General features: G+C 43.5%; 1 protein-coding gene across 4 annotated transcripts; it reads left to right on the forward strand.

The window, feature by feature from the left end:
* The first annotated feature begins 7,319 nt into the window (after window positions 1–7,319).
* On the forward strand, window positions 7,320–23,328 carry LOC122562854 (protein PML-like). Of its 4 annotated transcripts, none has more exons than XM_043716136.2 (7): window positions 7,327–7,583; window positions 10,721–10,825; window positions 11,581–12,095; window positions 14,293–14,870; window positions 15,825–15,898; window positions 17,668–17,905; window positions 19,855–23,328. In XM_043716136.2, exons 3-7 carry the CDS (start codon window positions 11,584–11,586, stop codon window positions 19,890–19,892), a joined length of 1,440 nt encoding a protein of 479 aa, XP_043572071.2. In that variant the 5' UTR covers window positions 7,327–7,583; window positions 10,721–10,825; window positions 11,581–11,583; the 3' UTR covers window positions 19,893–23,328. The 4 variants fall into 4 exon arrangements, with proteins under 4 accessions (XP_087856346.1, XP_043572069.2, XP_043572071.2 ...); XM_088000221.1 differs by lacking the exon at window positions 7,327–7,583 and adding an exon at window positions 8,589–9,434; XM_088000220.1 differs by lacking the exon at window positions 10,721–10,825 and having other exon boundaries at window positions 7,320–7,583; window positions 17,668–17,901.
* Window positions 23,329–25,300: the final 1,972 nt, after the last annotated feature.

Consider the following 25,300-nt stretch of genomic DNA (forward strand, 5'->3'; position numbering starts at 1 on the left):
TCTAATGTTATTAGTAGACCTACGACCCTTAATAAACCACGTCTGGTCCTCTTTTATGATAAACAGCAATACCCTCTCTCGTCTTAATGCTAGCATTTTCATAGGATATTAAAGTCCGCATTCAGTGAGGATATAGGCCTGTACGAAGTACAGTCATCTGGGGCTTTCCCTTTCTTGAGAATGAGACAGATACTTTCTTTTTTCAAAGAGGATGGGAGACTACCCTGACTGAATGAATAGTTGTACACCTCCATAAGTGGTCCAGCCAGCTCATCTATAAACTCCTTATAGAATTCAGTTTGGAATCCATCTGGCCCAGGCGCTTTACTGTTCTGGAGCAACCTTACTGCTTCCTACACTTCCTGAGTTGTCAAGGGGGCACTCAAAAAGGACACCTGCTCCGAGGTCATACCCAAGCGTCCGAGTTCTTAAAAAAAGGACTCCATCTTCCTCATTCTATCGTCACAATCCTCTGACTGATACAGCTCAAAATAGAACTTTCTAAATGCTGCATTAATCTTTTTAAGATCACAGGTCAACGTGCCAGCATTCTCTCTAATAGATGTAATAGATTTGGGAGTCTTCTTCTTTCTGGCAAGGTATGCTAAATACCTGCCCGGCTTATCGCCGTACTCAAATAGTCTCTGCTTCGCAAATAATATCTCCCTCTTTGCTGTTCGAGTAAGTGCAGCATTCAAAGTAGCCCTGAGGGCTGTAATCCGCTGTAATTTGGTTATGGATGGCCTATTAACATATGCTGACTCATCTGCCTTCAGGCGAGCCTCGAGAAAGAGTCGTTGTTCTCCCCTCTGTCATTTCCGGGTCACAGAATACGAGATAATCAAGCCCCGCGCATAGGCCTTGGCAGTCTCCCACATCATTGATGGGTTGCTAGCCATACCTAAGTTAATATTCCAGAAAGCTTTAAATTCTTGCGAAAAGTATTCTATAAACTTACTATCTTTCAGTAGGAAAAGGTCTATACGCCAGTGCCGGGAGTCCATCTCATCACCATCAGCCTTAAAACCTCCATATGCGCTACTGTGTGGTCAGAAACAGCCATATTCCCGATTTTGCAGGACAGTACCGAGTTCAAAAAGGTTGATGGGACAAAAGAAATACCAATTCTGGTATGGCAATTACGTGGGTTAGAATAAAAGGTAAAATCTCTACCCTCGGGGTGAAGACATTGCCACACACCTACCAGTCCCAACTCCCTATTCAGATCAACCAACTGCTTAGATTGTACAGATATCCCACAGAGCCCCTAGGCATCCTGCCCACCTTGGGGTCAATGATACAGTTGAAATCTCCCCCTATAATTGTATGATGCACCCCAAGGGCCATCAATCTGGACAGCGCATCCGTTACGGAGGGCAATGTGCATTCAGGATCCCGTACTCCTTGCCATGTATTAGAGCTTTAAGTATTATAAACCACCCGGACTCATCCTTTATTTGGCTTAACATTTGAAACAGAAGATTCTTCCAGATGAGAATGGCCACTCCTCTACTTTTTGAGTTAAAAGATGAGAAGAACCACCCGGCCAAATCCTCCCTGTTGCAGCTTCAAATGCTCCTTTTCAGTCAGGTGTGCTTCCTGTAATAGGGCTACATTGACCTTCTCTTTTTTAAGACTTAACAGTACCTTTTTCCTTTTAATTGGTGAGTGACTCCCTTTAGCATTCCAGATGAACCATTTAAACGAATGTCTAGCCATGATCATCCAAGAGAAGAGAATCTGAGACCCCCCCCCCCCAGGAGGAAGAACCCCACTCATAGAGTACTGAGTAAAGACCATAAACAATTCACATAGATTTAAAAATACAACCTTTAAAACCACTAAATCAAAACTGCTAAAAACTACTCCGAAGAAGTAACAACATAAAAACATAACTGTAAGGAGACTTTCTCCCTTGTCCACAGGGGGCACTCCTACCATCCAATAATCCCACCATGACTCCTTCCAGCAGGAGCCATGCCCTCGCCCCAGACAGCGCAAAGTAAGATTAAATAAATACCAATATCTTATAACAAGGAAGTTAAAGGTGGGTACCCAACCCTTCCCTTCTATGCTTGGCAAAGCAGCAACGAGATAAAATATATAAAATTATAATCCCGACACATATTAAAAGAAAAATCAAAATCACCCCCTAACAACCAGGTAAACCAAACCGATTACAAATAAAAATAAGAAAAAGAAAGAAAAAAAGGAGGAAGGGGGTAAGAGGCCTCCCTCCCACCCACCTCCTCTAACCTGACAAGAGTATGTAAACTCAGTAAGTTTTCAGGTTTTCTCATTTTTTTCTTTTCTTCTCTTCCTTTGTTTAGTCCTGTGCGGGCTTTCAGATTAGCGGGGTATGGCTGATAGAGCAGTTGCATGTTCCTCCTGCAGAATGTGGCAGGTGAGAGACACTTCACATGTCTCTGCCGACCACACCTGCAGGAAGTGCACCCAACTCCAGCTCCTCGAAAACCGAGCTAGGGAAGTGGAGCTGGAGCTTAATGAACTACAGATCATCTGGAAGGCTGAGGGAGAAACTGAGAGGATGTACAGGGAGGTGGTCACTCCTCAGACACAGGATAAGGACAGCTGGGTTACTGTCAGGGGAGGAAAGGGAACCGACGGTCAGAGCAGGGATCTGCCGTTCCCCTCAGCAATAAGTATACCATTTTGGATACTGCTGGTGGGGATGGCCTACCATAGTTGTCAGGTCTCTGGCACTGAGCTTGGCACTGTGGCTCAGAAGGGAAGGGGGGGAAATAGAAAAGTGCTAGTGGTAGGGGACTCAATAGTTAGACGGATTGACAGGAGATTTTGTGGTCAGGAATGGGACTCCCGGAAGGTATGCTGCCTCCCCGGTGCCAGGGGCCGGGATGTCGCCGATTGGGTTTACAGGATTCTGAAGGGGGAGAGTGAGCAGCCAGAAATCATGGTACATATTGGCACCAATGATACAGCCAGGAAAGGGATTGAGGATCCGTAAAGTGACTACAGAGAGCTAGGTTAGAAGCTGAAGAGCAGGACAAGTAGAGTAGTGATCTCGGGTTGGCTACCGGTGCCATGAGATTGTGAGGTCAGGAACAGTCAGTGAATGCAGCTTAACACGTAGCTGCGAGGCTGGTGCAGGAGGGAGGGCTTCAGATACCTCGACCATTGGGATACCTTCAGGGGAAGGTGGGACCTGTACATGAAGGACGGGTTGCACCTGAACTGGAGGGGCACAAATGTCCTGGTGGGAGATTTGCTCGTGTGGTTCGGGAGGGTTTAAACTAGTTTGACAAGGGGGTGGGAATCAGACCTACATGTCTGAGAGGGGGGCAGTTGTAGATGGGGCACTGACAGGATGTAGTGAATCTATCGGGAAGGTTTCTCATGCGATGAAACAACGGGATCGGTTAAAGTGTGTCTGCTTTAATGCAAGGTGTGTCAGAAATAAGAGTGACGAACTTAGAGCATGGATCAGTACTTGGGGCTATGATGTTGTGGCCATAACAGAGACATGGGTTTCACAGGGGCAGGAATGGTTGTTTGATGTTCCAGGGTTTAGAATGTTTAAAAAGAGTGTAGAAAAAGAGGAGGTGTAGCATTGCTAATCAGAGAGTGCATCACAGCTACAGCTCGTTGTTGAGGAAGGTTTGTCTACTGAGTCAGTATGGGAGGAAGTTAGGAACAGCAAGGAAACAGCCACCTCATTGAGGGTTTTCTACAGACTCCCTAATAGCAGTAGAGAGATTGAAGAACTCATAGGCGGGCAGATTTTGGAAAAATGCAGATGTAGCAGGGCTGTTATGGGTGATTTCAACTTTCCCAATATTGACTGGAACCTCATTAGTGCAGATGGTTTGGACGGAGCCATTTTTGTCAGGTGTGTTCAGGAAGGTTTCCTTACTCAGTATGTAGACAGGCCGAGGAGGGGAGAGGCTATTTTGGATTAGGTGCTCGGCAATAAGTCAGGATAGGTGTCAGATCTCGCAGTGGGAGAACACTTTGGTGATAGTAATCACAACTGCCTCACATTTACGATAGCCTTGGAGAGGGAAAGGAGCAGTTACCAAGGGAAGATATTTAAGTGGGGAAAAGGAAATTTTGAAGCTATCAGACAGGAGATGGGAAGTACAGACTGGGAACAATTGTTCCACAGAAAGGACACAGCTGGCATGTGGAGACTGTTTAAGGAGCAGTTGTTGTGAGTGATGCACAAATTTGTTTCTCTGAGACAGGTAAGAAGGGGTAAGATTAAGGAACTTTGGACGACGAGAACAGAGGAACTTCTTGTCAAAAGGAACCAGGCAGCTTACGTAAGGTGGAGGAAGCAAGGATCTAGCACAGCTTTAGAGGATTACAGGCTTGCTAGAAAGGAGCTCAGAAATGGACTGAGGAGAGCCAGGAGGGACGTGTGAAAAAGGCTTGGTAAGAAGGATTTGGAACAACTCAAAGGCATTTTACTCATATGTGAGGAATAAGAGAATGATCAGGGAGAAGGTAGGGCTGTTCAGGGATAGTGTAGGGAACTTGTGTGTGGAGTTTGAGCAGATAGGGGAAGCCTAAAATGAGTTTTTTGCTTCAGTTTTCACTAAGGAAAGGGACCTTGTTGTGAATGAGAACTTTGAGAAGCTAGGATACAGGTTTGAACAGATCAAGATTGATGAAGTTGCTGTGCTGGAAATTTTAGCAAACATTAAGATTGATAAGTCCCCAGGGCCAGACCAGATTTACCTCGTCAAATGTCTTCCTCTTGCAGATCATGACTGGGGAGAAGTCCTGAAAGAGCATTATTCTTGATTCCTTGTACACCGTAGCCTGGGGATCCTTCCCCAGTGCTGTGGAGGCCTCAAGCAATATTTGTTTGTCTCTGTAGTGCTGGAGTCACACTAGGACCAGGAAGGGGTGCTGGTCCAATCCGGGACTGCGCACTGCGACCCCGGTGGGTCCGCTCGACCCACACCTGGCCTACCTCAGACTTTTGAGGTCATAGAGATGTATAGCATGGAAACAGACCCTTCGGTCCAACCTGTCCATGCTGACCAAATATCCCAACCCAATCTAGTCCCACCTGCCAGCACCTGGCCCATATCCCTCCAAACCCTTCCTATTCATATACTCATCCAAATGCCTCTTAAATGTTGCAATTCTACCATTCCTGAAGAAGGGCTTATGCCCGAAACATCGATTCTCCTGCTCCTTGGATGCTGCCTGACCTGCCGCGCTTTTCCAGCAACACATTTTCACCACCACATCCTCTGGCAGCTCATTCCATACACTTAGCACCCTCTGCATGAAAACGTTGCCCCTTAGGTCTCTTTTATATCTTTCCCCTCTCACCCTAAATCTATGCCCTCTAGTTCTGGACTCCCCGATCCCAGGGAAAAGACTGTGTCTATTTACCCTATCCATGCCCCTCATAATTTTGTAAACCTCTATAAGGGTTGTCGACCTGTACCTCCAAAGCCCGCATTCGGCGTTCCGGGGCCTGGACCTGGCTCACAGAAGATTTGGCCGCGGTCTCAGAGGCCACAGACCATTGCTCCACCCCTCTGACACACTGTCCGAGAGTCTGGATCTCCAGATCATGCTTTTACAGCATGACTAAGACCGACACTCACCTTGCCTAGGTCTCCTCCATCGATGCATCGATCCTCTCTCAGAGTTTTACAAACTCCAAGACCAAGCTCACTTCTGTGGGTAAGTCCCCCCGGGGTGGGGGTATCCCTGTCTGTTACAGGTTCCATGCTCCTTTACCCTTAGTCATGTTAGAGTGCACCAAACTGCTCAACTTTGGTGCAAAATGGGTATAGCAGCTGGGAAAAAAACTATTTTTAGCAATTTAACCATTGAAAGGAGGGTAGGTGCCCCACTTTGTCTGGATCCTGGGCAGAGCTCAGCAGACTCAGACCTACTGTGTCACCGCCATCTTGAATCTCCGAGGCAGCAGTGTTAACCACTGAGCCACCGTGCTGCCCATAATCTGTGCCATTGTTCAGAATAGGTGGACATCTGGGATGCCTGAGAGTGGAATGTCTCCTCGTGCGATAAGATGCGGCGGAGGCAGAGGAATTGGGAAAACTGAATGGAGTTTTTGCAAGAGGCTGGGTGGGAGTTGGTGTAGTCCAAGTAGTTATGGGAATCTGTGGGTTTATAGCAAATGTCTGTCTGCGTACTGTCACCGGAGATAGAAATGAAGAGGTCAAAAAAGGGGAGGGTGGTGTCTGAGACTGACTACATGAATGTAAGGGAAGGGTAGAAGTTGTTAGCGAATTTGATCAACTGCTCCAGTACAGCATGGGTGCAGGATGCAGCACTGATGTAGTCATTGACACAATGGCGAAAACATTGGTGCATAGTGCCTGTGTAGCTACTGAAGTGGGACTGTTCAATGTAGCCGACAAAGAGTCTGGCGTAGTTGGGGCCCATCCAAGTGCCCATCCCTACCCTCCGGATTTAGTAGAAATGGGAAGAGTTGAAGGAAAAGTTATTGAGGGTGAGGACTCGTTTGTTGAGGCGGGGGAGGGTATAGGTGGGAGAAGACTGGATGGGCCTGGAGAGGAAGAAGCTGAGGGCCTGAATGCGGTCCTTGTAGGGTATGGACATGTGTAAGGATTGCATGTCCCTGGTGAGGATGAAAAATGCTGGAGGCCGGGGAACTGGAAGTTACTGAAGAGGTGGAGGGTGTGGTTAGTGTCATGGATGTAAGTGGGAAGTGTCTGGACCAAGGGGAACAGGATGGAATTGGTGGGGCAGGAGCTTTGGAGACAATGGGTCAGCTGGGATAGTTGGGCTTGTGGATCTTGGGGAGCAGGGTAGGCCAGGCAGTGCGGGGCTGGGGTCTATGAGGTCGCACGCAGGAGACAGACAGGTGGGCATGCGAGCAGGACACTGTTTAAATGATAATGGCAATCTCATCGTCAAACCTTCTGGGCTCAACATTGAGTTTAACACCTTCAAACAGTGAATCCATTCCTTCCCTTTTAGCTTTACCTTTTACATTCTCTGCCACTCTCTTTCCCCTCCTCACCCCAGTGGGATTGTCTGTTCTTTCAAGTCTGGCAGTTAAACACGCCATTGTTCTGCCATTGCCATATTCCGATCTCTTAAACCGATCTATCAACATCCTTTCTCACCCATACCCCAACTATTGCATAAATGCTGCCCCCTCCACACTTCACTTCAGCCCTGATAAAGTCATCTGGACTTGGAAACGTTAGCTTGCTCTCTGTCCAAGGATGCTGCCTTGGCCCTCTGTGATTTCCAGCTTTGTTTTAATTTCAGTATGTAATGACATCCCTGGTTGATTAATTACAATAATACATAAAAAATAATCACATTAAAAAAAACACTCCTTCGGAAGTAACTTTGTCATGACATCATGTATGACACTCCGAAAGTGAAACTCTTGGTCCACCGTCAATGCTTGCTTTGAGAATTAGGCGATTGGGTCCGAGGCTTTCAGGCAGTGACTTGTTCCAATCACCCGGCAGCTTCTTGAACGGTCACACAGACTTTCCCCATCCGTCGCTCATCACAGTTTCGTTTTCCCAGCTTGAGTGATGTCGAACGAGCAGCAATCAGACCGGACCGCAATTGCAAGTATTCCTTTACCGACGGGCACTCGGGTGGACTGGCTACTGCGTCGGCGGAGATCGGTACAGGGACACGTTTTCAATTGCAGCCTTTAGGTTCCAGAGCCCCCCCCCCCCCCCTCAGGAGCAAGACGTGGGGAGTTTGCATTTCTCCCCCCAGAATGGGGAGTTTCGGTGGGATTTTCGAGAGTTCAAAACACTTGAATTTTAGGCTAGTTTAAATGGAAGCAGCACATGGTCCTCTCAGCCGGTCCACTCACAGCAAATGTAGATGTTTTTAAAGGGTTCCATGTTTCTTCTGAGGAAAGCTTTTCGAGCAAGTAGGGCCTACGCTCATTGGCGTTTAGAAAGAGAGGTGAAAACATACAATATCGGGCAGAGCACACTGCCTCACATCGCCAGAGACAGAGGTTCGATTCCAGCCTCGGGTGACTGTGGAGTTTGCACATTCTCCCCCTGTCTAAATGTGTTTTCTCCCAAAATCCAAAGATAAGCAGGTTAGGTGAGTTGGCCATGCTAACTTGCCCATGGTTTTCAGAGATGTGTAAGTTAGGTGCATTAATCAGAGCTGAAAAATGTGTTGCTGGAAAAGCGCAGCAGGTCAGGCAGCATCCAAGGAGCAGGAGAATCGACATTTCGGGCATAAGCCCTTCTTCAGGATTCTCCTGCTCCTTGGATGCTGCCTGGCCTGCTGCGCTTTTCCAGCAACACATTTTTCAGCTCTGATCTCCAGCATCTGCAGTCCTCACTTTCTCCACATTAATCAGGGGTACATGTAGAATATGAGGATAGGGGAATTGGTCTGGAATGATTACTCTCCAGAGGGTCAGCGTGGACTTGTTGGACCTAATGTCAAGATTAGAGTGGTGCTGGAAAAGCAGAGCAGGTCAAGCAGCATCCGAGGAGCAGGAAAATCGATATTTCATCAGGAATGAGGAAGAACTCCTGCCTGAAATGCAGACTTTCCTGCTCCTCAGATGCTGCCTGACCTGCTGTGTTTTTCCAGTACCACTCTAATCTTGACTCTGATCTCCAGCATCTGCAGTCCTCACTTTCATCTTGTTGGGCCTAATGGGCTGTTCTCACACTGAGGATTTTATGAAAATCCTGGGTGGGGGAGAGAATCACGCTAGATGCTGAGGGGATTTCCCTCCCACGGGAAAATTGAGAATTAGGAGATGCCTTAAAATTAAGGGGTCTTCTATTTAAGATGAGGAGGAATTTATTTGCTCAGTATTGTTAGTGTATGGAATTTTCTTCCATAAAGAACAATGGAGGCTGAGCCATCAAATTTATTCAAGGCCGAATTTGACAGATTTTAAAAATACAGGGGAGTTATGAGTCATGGGGTGGATGTGCTAGGAAACAGGAGTTGAGACCAAAACCAGATCAGCTCTGAACTGGATAAATGGTGGAGCAGATTCAAGGGGCTAAAAGGCCTTTAGCTGTTCCTTGTTCTTACATTCTGTATACTCATGTTTAGCAAGTATTTTAAATTTAACCCTAGCTGGCTGACTTTTCCAGGATCAGAGAAGCAAAAGGTGGTTGGATCCAGGAGATAAATTCCTTTCTACATCACCCAGATTAAGTGCAGTGGCTTTCCTCAGTCCTCAAAACCAGACATCCTTAGAACCTTCTGATCAATCCTTACCCCTGCCTCAGCCTCTGGCCTCTGATGATGCTTAGCGAATGTGGTAGTGAGGTAGTGCTGCAGTGTGGGAGGTGCTGTCCATGAGATTAGATAGCGAAATTGAGGCTCTATCTGGCCTGGCAGGTAGCTGTACAATGTCCCATGACAAAAACAGAAAGAAAAGCAGGGGATTTATCCTCAGGATGCTGGCCAATCAATTTAAGGTGAGAGGAGAAAGATTTAAAAGGGACCTGAGGGGCAACCTTTTCCACACAGAGGGTGGGTTGTATGCAGAATAAACTGCCAAAGGAAGTGGTAGATGCTGGTACAGTTACATCATTTAAAAGACATTTAGACAGATAGTGAATACGAAAGCTTTAGAGAGCTAAGCTAATGGGACAGGTGATTAAAACATTCCTGTCTCAGGGATCTTGCCATGTGCAAAATAGCTGCTGTTTCCTCCATTAGGACAGTGATTGCGTTTCAAAAACATTTAATTACTGTTACAACTCTACAAGATATCTTGAGATTGTGAAAGGTACAATATGCATTTGCATGGGATCAGAGTTGCTGATCTTTTTAGGTTATCACTCCCATCTGCAGGGACTCTGACACAATAGTACTTTTAAACAAATATTAAAAGCTAATACTGTAGTTACTGCTAAGCAGCAGAGGGGTGTTGTTGTAGCAGCAGCAGCAGCAATTTCAGGGTCTTTGCCTCCAGAGTTGGTCAAGTATCCTTAAGGCTGAAATGATGAGCTGAATTTTATTAGCTTTGTGAGGAGGGTCTGTCTTCTAACCTATCAGGCTGTAAGCTCTGCCCAGGACTTCTTACATACAGTTATTGATGTTGTTCCAGGAAAAACAAGGGAGTGTAATCTCAGCAATCTAATTGAGAATGCAGCATTATTTCATTTGTGCAAGGCTGTGTCCAAACCGCATTGCAAGGTCTGCCTTCAGCTTTGGGTATTGCACCTCAGCAAGGTCTTGGACATGATGCTGGGCATAAAAAAACAATTTATATGAACAACTTATATTTATGTAGCACCTTTAATTCAGTAAGGTGTCTCATAGTTCAAAACAATCATTATCAGATGAAATTTGACACCAAGGCACTTCGAGTTATTAGGTTAGTGATCCAAAGTTTGGTCAAAGGGACTGAGTCTGAATTTCAAAATTGAGAGGTGATCTACTTGCTATGTTTAAAATGATTGAATAGAGATGTGTAGACGTGATTTCTCTGTTTCATCTGTTGAAGATATCCAGAAAGAGGGAACACAATCTCTGAATTAGAGCCAGGTTTTTCAGGAGTGAAATCAGGGAGTACTTCACATGAAGCCCAATGGAAATTGGGAATTCACTATTGGGATAGTGGGGCTCCGTTGAAATTTTCAACAATGTACTTACAATTATACCAATTATGTACAAGATTAGACCATATAGTCCCTTGGGCTTGCACAACCAAACAAGATCATAGCTTTTTAAAATTTTGTTTTATTATTTTATTCAGATCTAGGCATCACTGGCTAGGGCAGCATTTATTGCCCATTCCCTAATTGCTCAGAGGAGAGTTAAGACATCGTTGAGAGTCTGCATTCACAAGTAGTCAGATCAGGTAAGGACAGCAAATTTCCTTCTCTAAAGGACATTAGTGAACTGGATGGATTTTTATGACAATTGATGGTTAAATGTCACCAGTAGGTCAGCTCTTCATTTCAAATTTTATTGAATTCAAATGCCACCATCTGCCATGGTGTGATGCAAACCGACATCCACAGAACGTTGGCCTGGCATTCTGGGTTGTTAGTCGAATAACATTACCACTACATCATTTTGTTCCCACACAAATTCTGATTGTAGCCTTACTTCCACGTTCCTGTCCGCAGACTTGCTTGTTAGTCAAGAATCTCTGCCTCTACCTTAAAAATATTCACTAACTTCACCCTCACCATGCTCTGGAAAGGGAGTTCAGACAAATAAAACAATCAGTCCTAAGTAAGCACTGACAAATTTTAATTAAACAAGGAATTCAAAAGATATGGTGTGAACACAAGTAAATGGGTTTAAGATAAATATCAGCTGTGATATGCTCGAATGGCAGAGCAGCGGTTTGAGGGTCTGGATGGCTTGCTACTCACTGTTTTTGTGTTAACTTCTGCTCAGTCCACAGTGATGCTGTCGGGTAAATTGGCCGCATAGTTCACATCACTGCAGGGGTGTTTGGACTCTATGACTTAGCTAGAAACACTAAACCTGCCAGGGAGAGGCTGTTTTATAATAATATCAGTCTTGGCAGTTGACAAGAAAGTCATAGGCTATTACATCACTCTTGTCCTTATGCTTGTCTTAAAAGGTTTCTTCTTGTTTCAGGCTATGGCGACTGGATCAGAAGTAAGAGTTGAGGAATGTTTTCAGTGTTTGCTCTGCAACCAACCAGTCACCAAGCCCAAACTTCTCCAGTGTCTTCATACCTTTTGTGCAGATTGCCTGCAGCAAGAAAGGAGTGGAACAGGTGTCAAATGTCCCATCTGTGAGATGGTGACTAGGGGAGATCCTAGCTCCTTACAGGACAACATACTTGTGGCAAATCTACAGGACAAAGTGAAGAAACATCATCAGATTCTTGACACTGCAGAGCTGTCCTGTACCTCCTGTGAAGCCAGCACTTCTCCTGAGGCCAGCACTCCTCCGGAGTTCATGTGCCTTGAGTGTGACAAATTCCTGTGCAGCAAATGCTTTCACATACATCAAGTGCTGATGATCGATCATCAGAAGCATGTTCAGACCTTGGGGACACTGAGAAAACTGGATTCTGATGAGTTCTTGAAGATCCTTTCAAGACCAAAGCATCTTTTTTGCAGTACTCATGATGATCAGCAAATTAGGTAATGTCACCTCCTGAGGGATGGCCTTGCGGTTTCTTGTGAAGTTTTTCATTGCAGTTTTAGCTTCTCCCCATTTGGGCTTCAATGAAGTATTAGCTCCACAATTCTGAGAGAGATGGTTCGAGGAATGTGAATAGAAAGTGCTGCACCTTACTCAGTGGATTTAGAGGAAAAAGTCTAACTTTGGCTACTCTCATAACCTCCAATTGAGCCATCAGCAAAGGATGTGAGGTCAGGGGTCATTATAATCGCCACTGGGAATTCAGGTTCTTCAGGAATGCTGGTGATGGGGTCATTCTGATTCTCAAGGAATATGGATGACTAGGATTTAGTTTGATCCTTGCTAGGGGAATGTGGCGTCTTTTCGACCCTTGGGGAATGTGAATAGTACATTGTTGGCTGGCCTGGATGAAGGCAGTCAAACCCTTCATTTGAGCTTGTGGATGGTCAAGGGTTAATTTATCCCTTGCTGAGGTAATGTGGCTGGTACACAGTGGAACAGCCTGTTACTGAGGGAAAATGTGTGATGTGGGGTAACCAGTGCAAGAAGAGAACTACATATAGAGTCATAGAGATGTACAGCATGGAAATAGACCCTTAGATCCAACTCATCCATGCTGATGAGATATCGCACCCCAATCTAATCCCACCTGCCAGCACCCGGCGCATATCCCTCTAAACCCTTCCTATTCATCTACCCATACAGATCCTTTTTAAATGTTGCAATTGTACTAGCCTTCACTACTTCCTCTGGCAGCTCATTCCACACATGAACCACCCTCTACGTGAAAAATTGTCCCTTAAGTCCTTTTTATATCTTTCCCCTCTCAACCTAAACCTACGACCTCTAGTTCTGGACTCCCCGATCCCAGGGAAAAGACTTTGTCTATTTATCCTATCCATGCCCCTCATGATTTTATAAACCTTTATAAGGTCACCCCTCAGACTCCAGGGAAAACAGCCCTAGCCTATTCACTCTCTCCCTATAGCTAAAATCCTCCAACCCTGGCAACATCGTCATGAATCTTTTCTGAACCCTATTAAGTTTCACAACGTCCTTCTGATAGGAAGGAGACCAGAATTGCACACAGTATTCCAAAAGTGGCCTAACCAATGTCCTGTACAGCTGCAACATGACCTCCCAACTCCTATTCTCAGTACTCTGACCAATAAAGGAAAGCATGCCAAACGCCTTCTTCACTATCCTATCTACCTGCAACTCCACTTTCAAGGAGCTATGAACCGGCACTCCGAGGTCTCTTTGTTGGGGCCTTACCATTCCCTGGGGCCTTACCATTCATTTTTTAAGTCCTGCTAAGATTTGCTTTCCCAAAATGCAGCACCTCGCATTTATCTAAATTAGACTCCATCTGCCACTCCTCAGTCCATTGGCCCATCTATCAAAATCCAGTTGTAATCTGAGGTAACCTTCTTCGCTGTCCACCACATCTCCAATTTTGGAGTCATCTGCAAACTTACTAACTATACCTCCTATGTTCATATCCAAATCATTTATATTCATGACGAAAAGTAGTGGACCCAGCACCGATCCTTGTGGCACTCCACTGGTCACAGGCCTCCAAGTCTGGAAAACATTCCTCCACCATCACCCTCTGTCTTCTACCTTTGAGCCAGTTCTTTATCCAAATGGTTAGTTCTCCCTGTATTCCATGAGATCTAACCTTGCTAACCAGTTTCCCATGGGGAACCTTGTCAAACATCTTACTGAAGTCCATATAGATCACATCTAATGCTCTGACCTCATCAATCCTCTTTGTTTCTTATTCAAAAAACTCAATCAAGTTTGTGAGATGATTTCCCACGCACAAAGCCATGCTGACTATCCCTAATAAGTCCTTGCCTTTCCAAATTCATGTACATCCTGTCCCTTAGGCTTCCCTCCAACAGCTAAATCTAAAGATGATGAATCTAAACTTACCCACCACCGACGTTAGGCTCACCAGTCTATAGTTCCCTGGCTTGTTCTTATCACCTTTCTTAAATAGTGGCACCATGTTAGCCAACCTCCAGTCTTCCAGCACCTCACCTGTGACTATCAATGATACAAATATCTCAGCAAGAGGTCCAGCAGTCACGTCCCTAGCTTCCCACAGGGTTCTAGGGTACACCTGATCAGGTCCATCTTCTCTTTGGACATAAATATCTGATCAAATTTTTAATTCTGCTTTCTTTTCAGTCTATACTGCAGGACTTGCTCAGTGTGGTTGTGTGTCCTGTGCTTGGTGTTGGAACATAAGGACCACAACTGCTGTGGTATCAGGAAGCAGATTGTCACATTCAAGAACGATCTCAGAGAGACGCTGGGGTCAGTACAAGAGAATGAGACAAAGTTTAGTAAAACGCAGGAGGACCTGGAGATGCTTGTAGACAAGCTGAACAATGATAAATATAAAATGGAAGAGCTCATTAATGCAAGAGTTAAAGCTGCCATTGAAAAGGTGAAGGAGGAGGAGAACAGGCTACTGAATGAGCTGAAGGACCTTCACTCAGCCAGAGTACAGAAGTTGCAGGAAAGTTTAACAAGAACAGAGAATACACTAAAAAGAATGACTGTGAGCAAAACTTTGGTGTCCCAGTTGCTTCGCTATGCAACAGAGCAGGAGATCTTGGAACTTCAAGGAACTGTTAAATCAGCACTCCTCGGCCTCCAGAGAGAGCAGCCTCTTGATGTACAAATGGAGAACACAGTGATAAATTTTCAGGAATGTTGGGCTCTTCCAAAGAAAATGCTGGGCAACCTGATCATCTCAAAAAGTGAGTAAGCACTTGTGCTCTGCACCTCCTGTTTGCTTTCAGTGGAAACAGGTTAAAAGCCATCGTTGCCCTACATTGATTGATTGTTTTCTCAAAAGTGTATAAAGAGATACTTTGCTTCTTTAAAAGGTGGCTGTTTAACTAATTTGATGATATGTTTTACTCAGGAGTATAATGAGACACTGGAGTGCCTCTACACAAAATGATATTTTAGTTTAATTTGTTAATTATTACAGAACTCCTTCAGGGGTGGTTAGTTATTTTGTTAACTTATGTATTGAAAAGACATTTATTAACACTGGGGGCATTGCAGTATAATGAGCTCTATGTATTTATTGTTTGACTTTCTTGTGAATAGATCTAAAACGGAGTTTAAAAAATCAGTGTTTGCTGACTATGCTTTAAAACATGCTTGGTACTTCACTGTGGAACTTTGATTTCGAGTCACTTGTGTCAGCAACAGGAATGGTCCAGCAGGGTTCCTCAGATTGCATATTCTTAGCATCATTCAACGTTCAATGACTGGGCCCTGTCCCCCATCCATAAGAATTGACTGAATCCACAATCAATGCAGCTCCCAGTAACTAGCCCAGACTCCTCCCCCTGACCACAAGGTGTCTGAGCAACCACTTTATCATCTACAATATCTGGTCATCAATGAAGGGAAAGTTCCAATGGCAGGAAAGACTCAAGATTAAGGCGCCTGTTGGTGAAAGTACTTAGTGAAAAAGTTAGGAGATAGTTATGTATATACATTGGGAATCTATAACTTGGATACAGCTCTCTGTACTCCCTATGTTTTCATGGTTTCAACTTTGTGCTTAAATTTGGTAATGTGGCCAACACTCAGAAACATTTTGAATGTGTGATGTGGGTAAATAGATGTTAATCAATTCATTCAAGTCTGAGACTTGGTTGTTTACCTCATTGATACTTCTGTTAATTCTTTTTCAGTGAAATTAAACTCAGTTCCCGATGAGAACGTACAGTTGCCTCAATACAATAATCCAGAAAGGTGTGGTACAAAGGTGAATATATGTATATATAATCACTACAGATCTTAACGATTTAAGGTGACTTTTTTGCAAAATAAATTCTATATCATACAAAGCAAGATCAGACTTAGAAAGCCCCCAGCTCTTACTACAATTTCACAAGAATTACTTGGTTCTATACTTCCTTCTTCTGACTTTATGGCACTAGTCTTGGGGGAATGTGGAATAGATTGTCATATGGTGAAAGCTTTTCCTGGCTAATGTGGCTTTTTCTATGGGGAATGTTAGTTGGAATGTTATTCGATAACTCCTATTTGGATGCTGTGATGAGGGCACTCAACATGGAGGAGTACTGTTCATAAGCTGTGCTGGTTAGGTAGCATTCAGCAGGAGGTTTCCTTGTTTATGTTGACTTGATGCCATGAGACTTCATGGGTTTTGAACTTCAGTGTTAAGAACTCATAGAATCCTTACAGGCCATTCGGACTATCGAGTCTACACTGACTCTCTGAAGAGCAGCCCAGCCAGACCCACCCCACTACCCTATCCCTGTAACCCTGCATTTCCCATGGCTTATCCAACAAGCCTGCACATCCCAGGACACTATGGGCAATTTAGCATGGCTAGTCTGCCTAACCTGCACAAATTCGGACTGCGGGAGGAAACCGGAGAAAGCCCACATAGATTGTGCCTGAGGGTGGAATCAAACCCAGCTTCCAGGTGCTGTAAAGCAGCAGTTTTAACCACTGAGCAACTTCCAGGACAACTCAGAGCCTCATAGATGCCCATTTCTGAATTGCAGGATCTATTCAAAATCTATCCCATTTAGCACGGTGGTAGTGTTGCGCAAGTGCCTGGAATTCTCTCCCTAAGGGCATGTGAGTTTACCTGCAGAATGTGGACTGCTGCAGTTCAAGAAGGCAGGTTCTCAATGTGTGCTGGGCAGATAGCAATGCCCACATCCCAGAAGTGAATGAAAGAAAGACAACAGAAGGTATCTTCAGAATAAATGTGGGATTTTGTCACCAGAAAGTCTGTGTAGTTTTTGCTCTTACTGTTTCTGTCATGGACAGCTGCATCTGTGATAGATAGATAGGTGAGGATGAGGTTAAGTAGGTTTCTTGTTGGCTCCTACACCACCTGCCACACTCAGTCAAGCAGCAATGTCCTTTAAGAACTTGATCAGTAGTGTTGCTGGTAAGCCACTCTTATTGATGGATATTGAAATCCCCCAACTAGAGAACATTCTGTGCCCTTATCACCCTCTGTGCTTCATTGATTTGATCATATGAAGGTCCCGACTCAATTTGAGGACTGTCTCCTCTCTTGTATACTTCTGGTCCATCTGTCCTGCTACTGGTCAGTAGATACCCAGGGTGGTGTCTGGGATATCAACCATAAGGCATGTGTAGGAATACATTATTTTTCTATCTTCCCCTTTGTTGCTTTGCCTCCTTTGTCTTTTACCCTGTTCCTTTCTTCTTCACCCGCTTCTTTCATTTCCTTGCAGAACCCCCACTGTTCCCCCTTTCACTCTTCCTTGCTCTTTACTTCATCCATTGTTCATGAAACATCCTACTTATTCCCAAATATGGCAGTTTGTCCTGTGCGACCTGGGATTTGAAACGGTCACCATTAAAACCATGTACATTCTTAAATTGCATTTGACTAATGACAAAATGTATGTATTCAGAAAGCGCTAGAAAAAGTCTGGCCATAATGTGGAATCTGGGGTAATTATTGATACACGTGAATAGAGTTTAAGCATTTTGTTGACAGAAAACAAATCACCCTTTCTTCAGGATTCGATGCAGAGATCTCTGAAATACTGCGACAAAAGGAAATGTGATGCACAAGCGGAAACTCTACCTCCTATGAAACAGTGTGTGAAGGAGGAGGCAAGCAAGAGTGCAGAGGCAACTGTCACTATTTCTTCTTCCAACAACAGTACATGCAGTTCTGTCCCTTGCATAGAGAGTGTCACTTCCTATGCCCGGGACAATGAAAAGCAAACAGATTCTTCCATTCTAGATACAGTAGGTGAGTTTTTAAAAAAGTATTTTAACACTTGTAAATCTGCTCCACACTGTTTTTATGCAATTTTATTTACTATTGGGTGAATTTGCATATTCTTCAAGAAAGGAAGAGCTTACACTTAGTCCTCCGAATGTCATCAGGATATTCCAAAGAACTGCACAGCCTGTGATTTCAGTTTGACAAGTAATCTTCGTTGTTATTTGAATTGAGTGAATTTTCACACAGTTGTATCCCATAAATAATAATCAGTTTTGTATTTTTGCTGTTGGCTAGGATCTTGGAGAAATCTCTGGTATAGTGCTTTGGAATCTTGTATGTAAACAGGCAGAGGTCAGTTAAATGTCTTATCCAAAAGTTGGCATCTTGGACAGTGTTGAATGTTGAGCCTCTGGAATGAGATCTGAGCCCATGACCTTTTGATCCAAGCAAGAGTTCGACTACTGAGTCAAACCAATTGGTGTGTCAGCTAGTGATGATCTGGGTTACCAAGTTGTGTTCAAGCCCCATACCATACAATACTCGATATGCAGTGCCAATGTGGGAGCCTGAAATCGAGAATACCATCTTTCAGAAGAGGTGTTCAACTTAATCATAGAATCCCTACAGTGTGGAAGCAGTCCATTCAGACCATCAAATCCACACTGTCTCTCCAAAGAGCATCCGATTCAGATCCCCTCCAACACCTCATTTTGCTTCTTCTGTGGTCCTCCCTGTTACACTTTGTTATTCCCATTTGAGGCGGTGTGTGTTCAGTTGGTATTTTCTGGTGTACAGAACAACCTCCGTTATCCGAAGATCCGATCTCCAGGTCCCGATGCTTGGGTAAACTACGTTATCCAAACATTCGATTGTCCGAATAAAATACTCCCCGTCCGTGTCATTTGGATAATTGAGGCTGCCCTGTAGTTACACGTCCGCTGTTATGACATGGAGTCAAATAAGTTTCCTTTCTTCTCATTCTTCATTTGACTGGATTAGGTTTTCGAATTTTTAATTGAATGCTGGGTTGCCAGCGTGACCTTGATTGTGTGCAGATCTGTTTGAATAGGTTTGCTGGACTTGATTCTGGAGTTATACAAGTTAGGAGTTTGTTTTATTGCTGAAACCACAAAAAATTATAAATTACAGAAAAGTGTAGAATTTCCTCCTCTTCAATATGCACAAACACACATGTTTCCAAAAGGATGCAAAAGAAAACACAACTTTATTGACAATACCATTTTTTCACCTCTTATTAGTACAAGTTTAAAGATCACGACTGAAATGAAAGATTTTGTTTTTAACTGAAGCTGTTGCTTTGCTATAGTGGCTTTCTCCTGCAATATATTTGTTGGTTGAAACTTTCCCTTATGGCTTTCTGTTGGCAGTAAGGAGGTTTTCTGTCTTTTAAGCCACAAACACAATGGTATTTTTAGAGGTCTTAGAGAGTGATGGGGGAGGGAGAAAAGAAGTAGAAAGCACTGTTGTCTTTTATATATCTTGGCTTCTGACTTTAAAATGCAGTATGTGCAGTAAACTGGGTCACACGACCTCTCTTCGTCCTGGTTAACAGCTGTTCAAAGAAATCGGATGTGAATTCACAAAGGACGCTAGTTCATCCAACCGGAGCTTATCTTTAGCCAGGGTCCCTTTTAGCTGAAGGTGATTAGTTTCTAACTTCCCAGCTATTAATTCCTAACAGCTCCATCCTCCATCTTGATGAGACTGGAAAGAGCTATCTCCCAGAGTGTCATTTTTTATGTCAGAATCTTCATGGGTTGGAATGTGACTTCACAGGTGCAAGTCGCAGTTAAAGTCAGTTTCCTTTGTAGGCAAAAGTGTGTTTGTTTTAAAAAAAAGTTCTATGTATGAACAGTTGATGAAATTACAATTCAATATTTGATGTAGCACATCATAGTGTCACCATATATACACACTGTTCAATTATTACACTTTCTTTCTTCCTGTTATAGTGGAGCTAATACAAATAGATTCAGAAGATTCCAACTGAGATTCATCGGAGGTGAACATCCTAATGTGATATGTGTCTGGAAAGTTTGAAGCAGAAGTGCAGAGAGCAGCTGTCTTCAGCAAGCAATCTTTAATATTTGTAACAAACTGGAGTGCACTGCCTGAAAGGGAGGCAGAACAAATTTCAGCAGATTCAAAAGACAATTGAAAATTTACAAGGAAAAGTGTGGAAAAACTGAGAGGATACCTCCAATCTGTGTTTGTTAATGTGGTGCTGTATAACCTGAAACAGAGAAAACAGGAGCAGAGATGGACCATTTAATATCACCATGGCTGATCATCCTACTCAGTCCCCTGTTCCTTCTCATATCCTTTGAGCCCCAAAACCTACAACTCTCTCCTTTTTGAAAACAATGTTTTGGGCTCAGCTGCTTTATGTAGTAGTGAATTCCAAAGGCTCACTAATCTCTGGATGAAGAAATTTCTCATCTCAGTTCTAAATGACCTACCTGGTATACTTAGATTGTGATCCCCGATTGATCATTACACAATATATTTAGAGAAATTGGGAAGAGGGGGACAGCGATCTGCACTCACATATTCTTGGATATATATATTGGTCTCACTTCTAGCAATTTCCTTATTTTAAAGATTTATATTTAGACATTGTTGGACTAAAACATTATTTTTAAACAATCAAGCTGTATCTATTGCACAATGGAAACTGTGACAAATGCAATATTTTCCCAGGTCAGGACCCATTGTTATTGTTGAATACTGGTCAACGCTGTTTAAACTGTCTCATGACATAATCGAAGGCCAAGTACATTACTGTATGCTTATACAGTAAAGAATAGCCCCCAGTACACCATCATGAAAAGTACTGAGAAGCTAGGTACATATTACAGTAAATGCAGAGATGGGATTAATCCGCAGTGCTTAAGCAGGTGTTTTATGATCACATGCAAATTTCTGTTCAAGTCACTCACCATTCTGACTTGGAAATATATCACTATTCCTTCACTGCCACAGGGTTAAAATCCTGGAATTCCCTCCCACGTGGATTGCAGCGGTTTCAAGAAGACATCACCTTCTCAACAGCATTTAGGGACGGGCAATAAATGCTGACCACCATTGATGCCCAGCTCCCAAAAGTGAAATAAAACAAAATAAAATCTAACACTCAAGTCACAAATGACATCATAAATAATCATGATAAAGGAAAAATATTCCTCCTCATCCTTCCTCAGCTGTTTGCAGCCTTGAACATGGTAACCACACCATCTTCATCCAATGACTCCCCAGCATTATCCACTGAGTGGGATGCTCTCACCTGGTTCCATTCTTAACTAATTGTAGCCAGAGAAACAATTGCAGTGACCTCTCTTTCTGCTCCACACAGTTACATCTGGTGTCTCAAAATCCCCCACACCAGTTCTTTTATCTTCTTCACAAAGTAAGTTATGAAAGAGGACTTGAGGAATTTTCAAAAGAATATAGATAAGTGTGCAGGCAAAAATTTGACAGGTGCAGCATAATGTGGGGAAGTATGATCTTGTACACTTTGGCAGGATGAATATCATCAGAAAATGAAAATACCAGATGAGCCCTCGTGTGCTGTAATGACTCCACAGCACAGAATGAAGTGATTGTAACTGCTGTCAGGATAACATGCACTCTCCTGGAACATGTGCTGCTTGTGATCACACAACATCTGCATGTTGAGGCAGTGGAATCCCTTTGGGTTTCAGAAAATGGCTGAGTTCACACGAGGTGCTCAGAAGGCAATGTGTGGTCAGTCAGTGACATTCTGCAAGGCCGAAGTCAGCAATTTAAGAAAAACCTTGTACTTGCTCCTCCTATATGTTTCTTCCTACAGGGAGAACTAGCCATTTAGATACAGAACTGGCTTGAAGGGAGAAGACTAGATGAGTCTCTCCTGTGCTGTAATGACTCCACAGCATAGAATGAAGTGGTGATGGAGGGTTGCTTTTCAAACTGGAGGCCTGTGACCAGTGGTGTGCCACAAGGATCGGTGTTGAGTCCACTACTTTTCTTCATTTATATAAATGATTTGGATGTGAACATAGGAGATATAGTTAGTAAGTTTGCAGAAGCCATCAAAATTGGAGGTGGACAGCAAAGAAGGTTACCTCAGATTACAACAGGATCTTGATCAGATGGGCCAGTGGGCTGAGGAGTGGCAGATGGAGTTTAATTTAGATAAATGTGAGGTGCTGCATTTTGGGAAAGCAAATCAGAGCGGGACTTGTACACTTCTAGGGAGTGTTGCTGAACAAAGAGACCTTGGAGCGCAGGTTCACAGCTCCTTGAAAGTAGAGTCGCGGGTAGATAGGATAGTGAAGAAGGCATTTGGTATGCTTTCCTTTATTGGTCAGACCACTGAGTATGGGAGCTGGCATGCATTATTGCAGCTGTACAGGACATTGGTTCGGCCACTTTTGGAATATTGCATACAATTCTGGTCTCCCTCCTGTCAGAAGGATGTTGTGAAACTTGAAAGGGTTCAGAAAAGATTGACAAGGATGCTGCCAGGGTTGGAGGATTTGAGCAATAGGGAGAGGTTGAACAGACTGGGGCTGTATTCCCTGGAGCGTCAGAGTCTGAGGGTGACCTTATAGAGGTTTATAACATCATGAGGAGCGTGGATAGGATAAATAGACAAGGTTTTTTCCCTGGGTTAAGGGAGTCCAGAACAAGTGGGCATAGGTTTAAGGTGAGAGGGGAAAGATATAAAAGGGACCTAAAGGCAACCTTTTTACACAGAGAGTGGTGTGTGTATGGAATGAGCTGCCAGAGGAAGTGGAGGAGGCTGGTACAATTACAGCATTTAAAATAGAATGCTGAATAGAAATAGTTTAGAGGGATCTGGAACAAGTGCTGGCAAATGGAACTAGATTAGGATATCTGGTTGGTATGGATGAGTTGGACCGAAGAGTCTGTTTCCATGCTGTCCACCTTTATGACTCCTGTGGATCCAGATACTCAGTGACCTCCTTTATGCAGCAGCATATTACAGAGATCTCCTGAGGAACCAGATATGTAATGGGTATTTGGTTCCTCAGGGCATGGTTCATTTCACCCTGATCAGACTGTGCTGTGCTTTTCTGGGAAATTATATTCTGAACTGTAGCAGTTGGTAGATTTCAGTCACGAAGTTTTCAGTGAAACAAACATCTTGAGCATTCATTCTCACTCAGATCCAGAGTTGGTCCTCAAAATTCCTTGGTAATTAAGGCTTCCTTCTTTATGTAACTTGTCCTGCTCTGTTTGACCTTTCCTCATTCTCCCAGTCGTAGGGACATAGATTAAAGCTTGCACTCATTGATTCCTGCAGTTTTACATTTTTCCATTTTATTTCAATTATGCTTTTAATTTTAAGAGAATTTTTATGGAACACTATTTAAAATGAAAACTGCTTTGTATACATTGAGTTGTTAATTACATAATCAATAATAATCTTGGTAATTGTAGTTTTGTTTTACCCCCCCCCCCCCACCCCCAAGGAATCCTAGGCAGCCACTGTTTTGTTTGAACTATTGTTTTTCTACTAGATTTGCCAAAATAGTTTCCTACCCAATGACCCCTTAACTATAAACCAGGACAATGAATAACCTTGCATTTGGGTAAGTCAGTTATGGTGTGGAGACAGGGGATGGAATTTTATTGTTGGACAATGTAACTTGACTGATGGTAAGTGAGAAACAATCAGAAGAATTTACAAACAGCCCGAGTTGTACGGAACCGGTGTACCTCATTATGCCTGAAAGTATTTGATAAGGACTCATTGTTCTAAGATTCTTGCTGGAGAAAGTCTAGCTAAGACCTCAAAAGGCTGAATGGATGCAGAAATTGGATGTAAAGGTGCCACAGCATCTAGTGTTTGCCGCTGCTGCCAGTGATATATCGTCCATCACAAAAGCCAGCAAGGAAGGAACATTTATGCAGTGACTGGAGAGTGATCCTATGTAAGGTCATTGAAAGATGATATGTACCAAGGTAACTGCACCATTTTTGGGAGCTGTCATGAACACACATTTGTGTTTTTTAAAAAAACATTTGAAAACATTTCTTGAACCAGGCTAATTTGGGGTTACTATTTGTGCTAAAATAAAATTATTATTTTCTTTCAGTAGTGTGTAAATAGGCCATTTGGCTCAACAAGTCCACACTGACCCTCTGATGAGTAACCCACCCAGACCTATTCCCTTACCCTATTTCTCAACATTCCCCCTGACTAATGCACCTAACCTACACATCCCTGAATACTACGGGCAATTTCCCATAGCCAATTCACCTAGCCTGCACACCTTTGAACCGTGGGAGAAAACTGGAGCACCTGGAGGAAGACACAGCGAGAATGTACAAACTCCAAACAGACAGTTGCCCGAGGCGGAAATTGAACCTGGGTCCCAGGAAGTGCAGTGCTAACCACTGAGCCACCGTGCTGACCAGGTTCTTTCTTCCTTTTTTCTCTTTTCTGCTATTGTTTATAATTGTCCCATAAAATTCTTGTTTTTAACACATTATTTGGTATTGAGTCACTTATTCCTGTTGCAGCCTGCGTACAACCCGGAACCTCTCATACTCTGCAAGTTACTCTCCCATCCAACACACAAAAATTCTCAATTCCAAGTGAAAAAGCCTAGCAGGCCTCTCAAAGCTGGGAGTAACAGGTTTCAGCATGAGCTTTTGAATCAATAGGAGCTAGAACACTCCCTGCAGACAAACAAGCCAAATGTAGGAAAGCTCCGAAAACAAACACAATTACATTAATAACCAGAAAAAATAATTCAGCAACTAACCTATAAGTAATTGATATTTTAGTGAAATAATGCTGGTGGTTTGGAGAGTGGAGGTGGAGGTGGTGGTGATGAAGGGGTCAAAGAGGGTTGTTGCTTATGTTAGTGAAGGTTGGGTTCAGTGGATGCAAGGTTATAACAGGGTGCAGGCTCTCATGTGGCTTCTGCAAACTGCAGTATGTGTGTTAAATCAGTGTTACACATTGATTGATAACATAGAGCTGGCAGATTATGCTATCGACAATTGTTAGGCAGATTCTTTGTTAAAAAGTCAGTTTCTGGGAGATTTCCCATTGGCAATGTATGCCATCTCAAAGTCCATTGCTAGTTGGAGGCCACGCTGGAGCCTGAAAAGCAGATGATGCAGCACTCAATCTTACCCCACTCTGTCCACCAATGCACTGACTTGATGCCAAGTGTTGAAGCCACCCTAGTTCTAAAACAGCCCCATCATCCTCTTCCAGGGAACTACGACATTGATCTCAAGGAAGGTAGCTGACCTCAACCTGTTTGATTTACACAAATTTAAGGAAATGTTCAACAGGGAGTCCCAACTTCCAAATGTACTGGCAGCAGTGAAGTGTTTCTTTATCAAATATAGGTCAGCAACAGTAATGAGGAGAAA

The sequence above is a fragment of the Chiloscyllium plagiosum genome, unplaced genomic scaffold, assembly GCF_037043375.1.
Source record: "Chiloscyllium plagiosum isolate Xiang-an unplaced genomic scaffold, Cpla_swu_hap1 HiC_scaffold_24, whole genome shotgun sequence".
Lineage (NCBI taxonomy): Eukaryota > Metazoa > Chordata > Chondrichthyes > Orectolobiformes > Hemiscylliidae > Chiloscyllium > Chiloscyllium plagiosum.

Coding starts and splice junctions, on each gene's coding strand:
- LOC122562854 (XM_043716134.2), top strand. CDS start 7,548: ATGTCGAACGAGCAGCAATCAGACCGGACCGCAATT. Junction 14,871..15,824: donor CAACCTGATCATCTCAAAAA/GTGAGTAAGCAC, acceptor ATTCTTTTTCAG/TGAAATTAAACTCAGTTCCC. Junction 15,899..17,667: donor CAGAAAGGTGTGGTACAAAG/GTGAATATATGT, acceptor CCCTTTCTTCAG/GATTCGATGCAGAGATCTCT.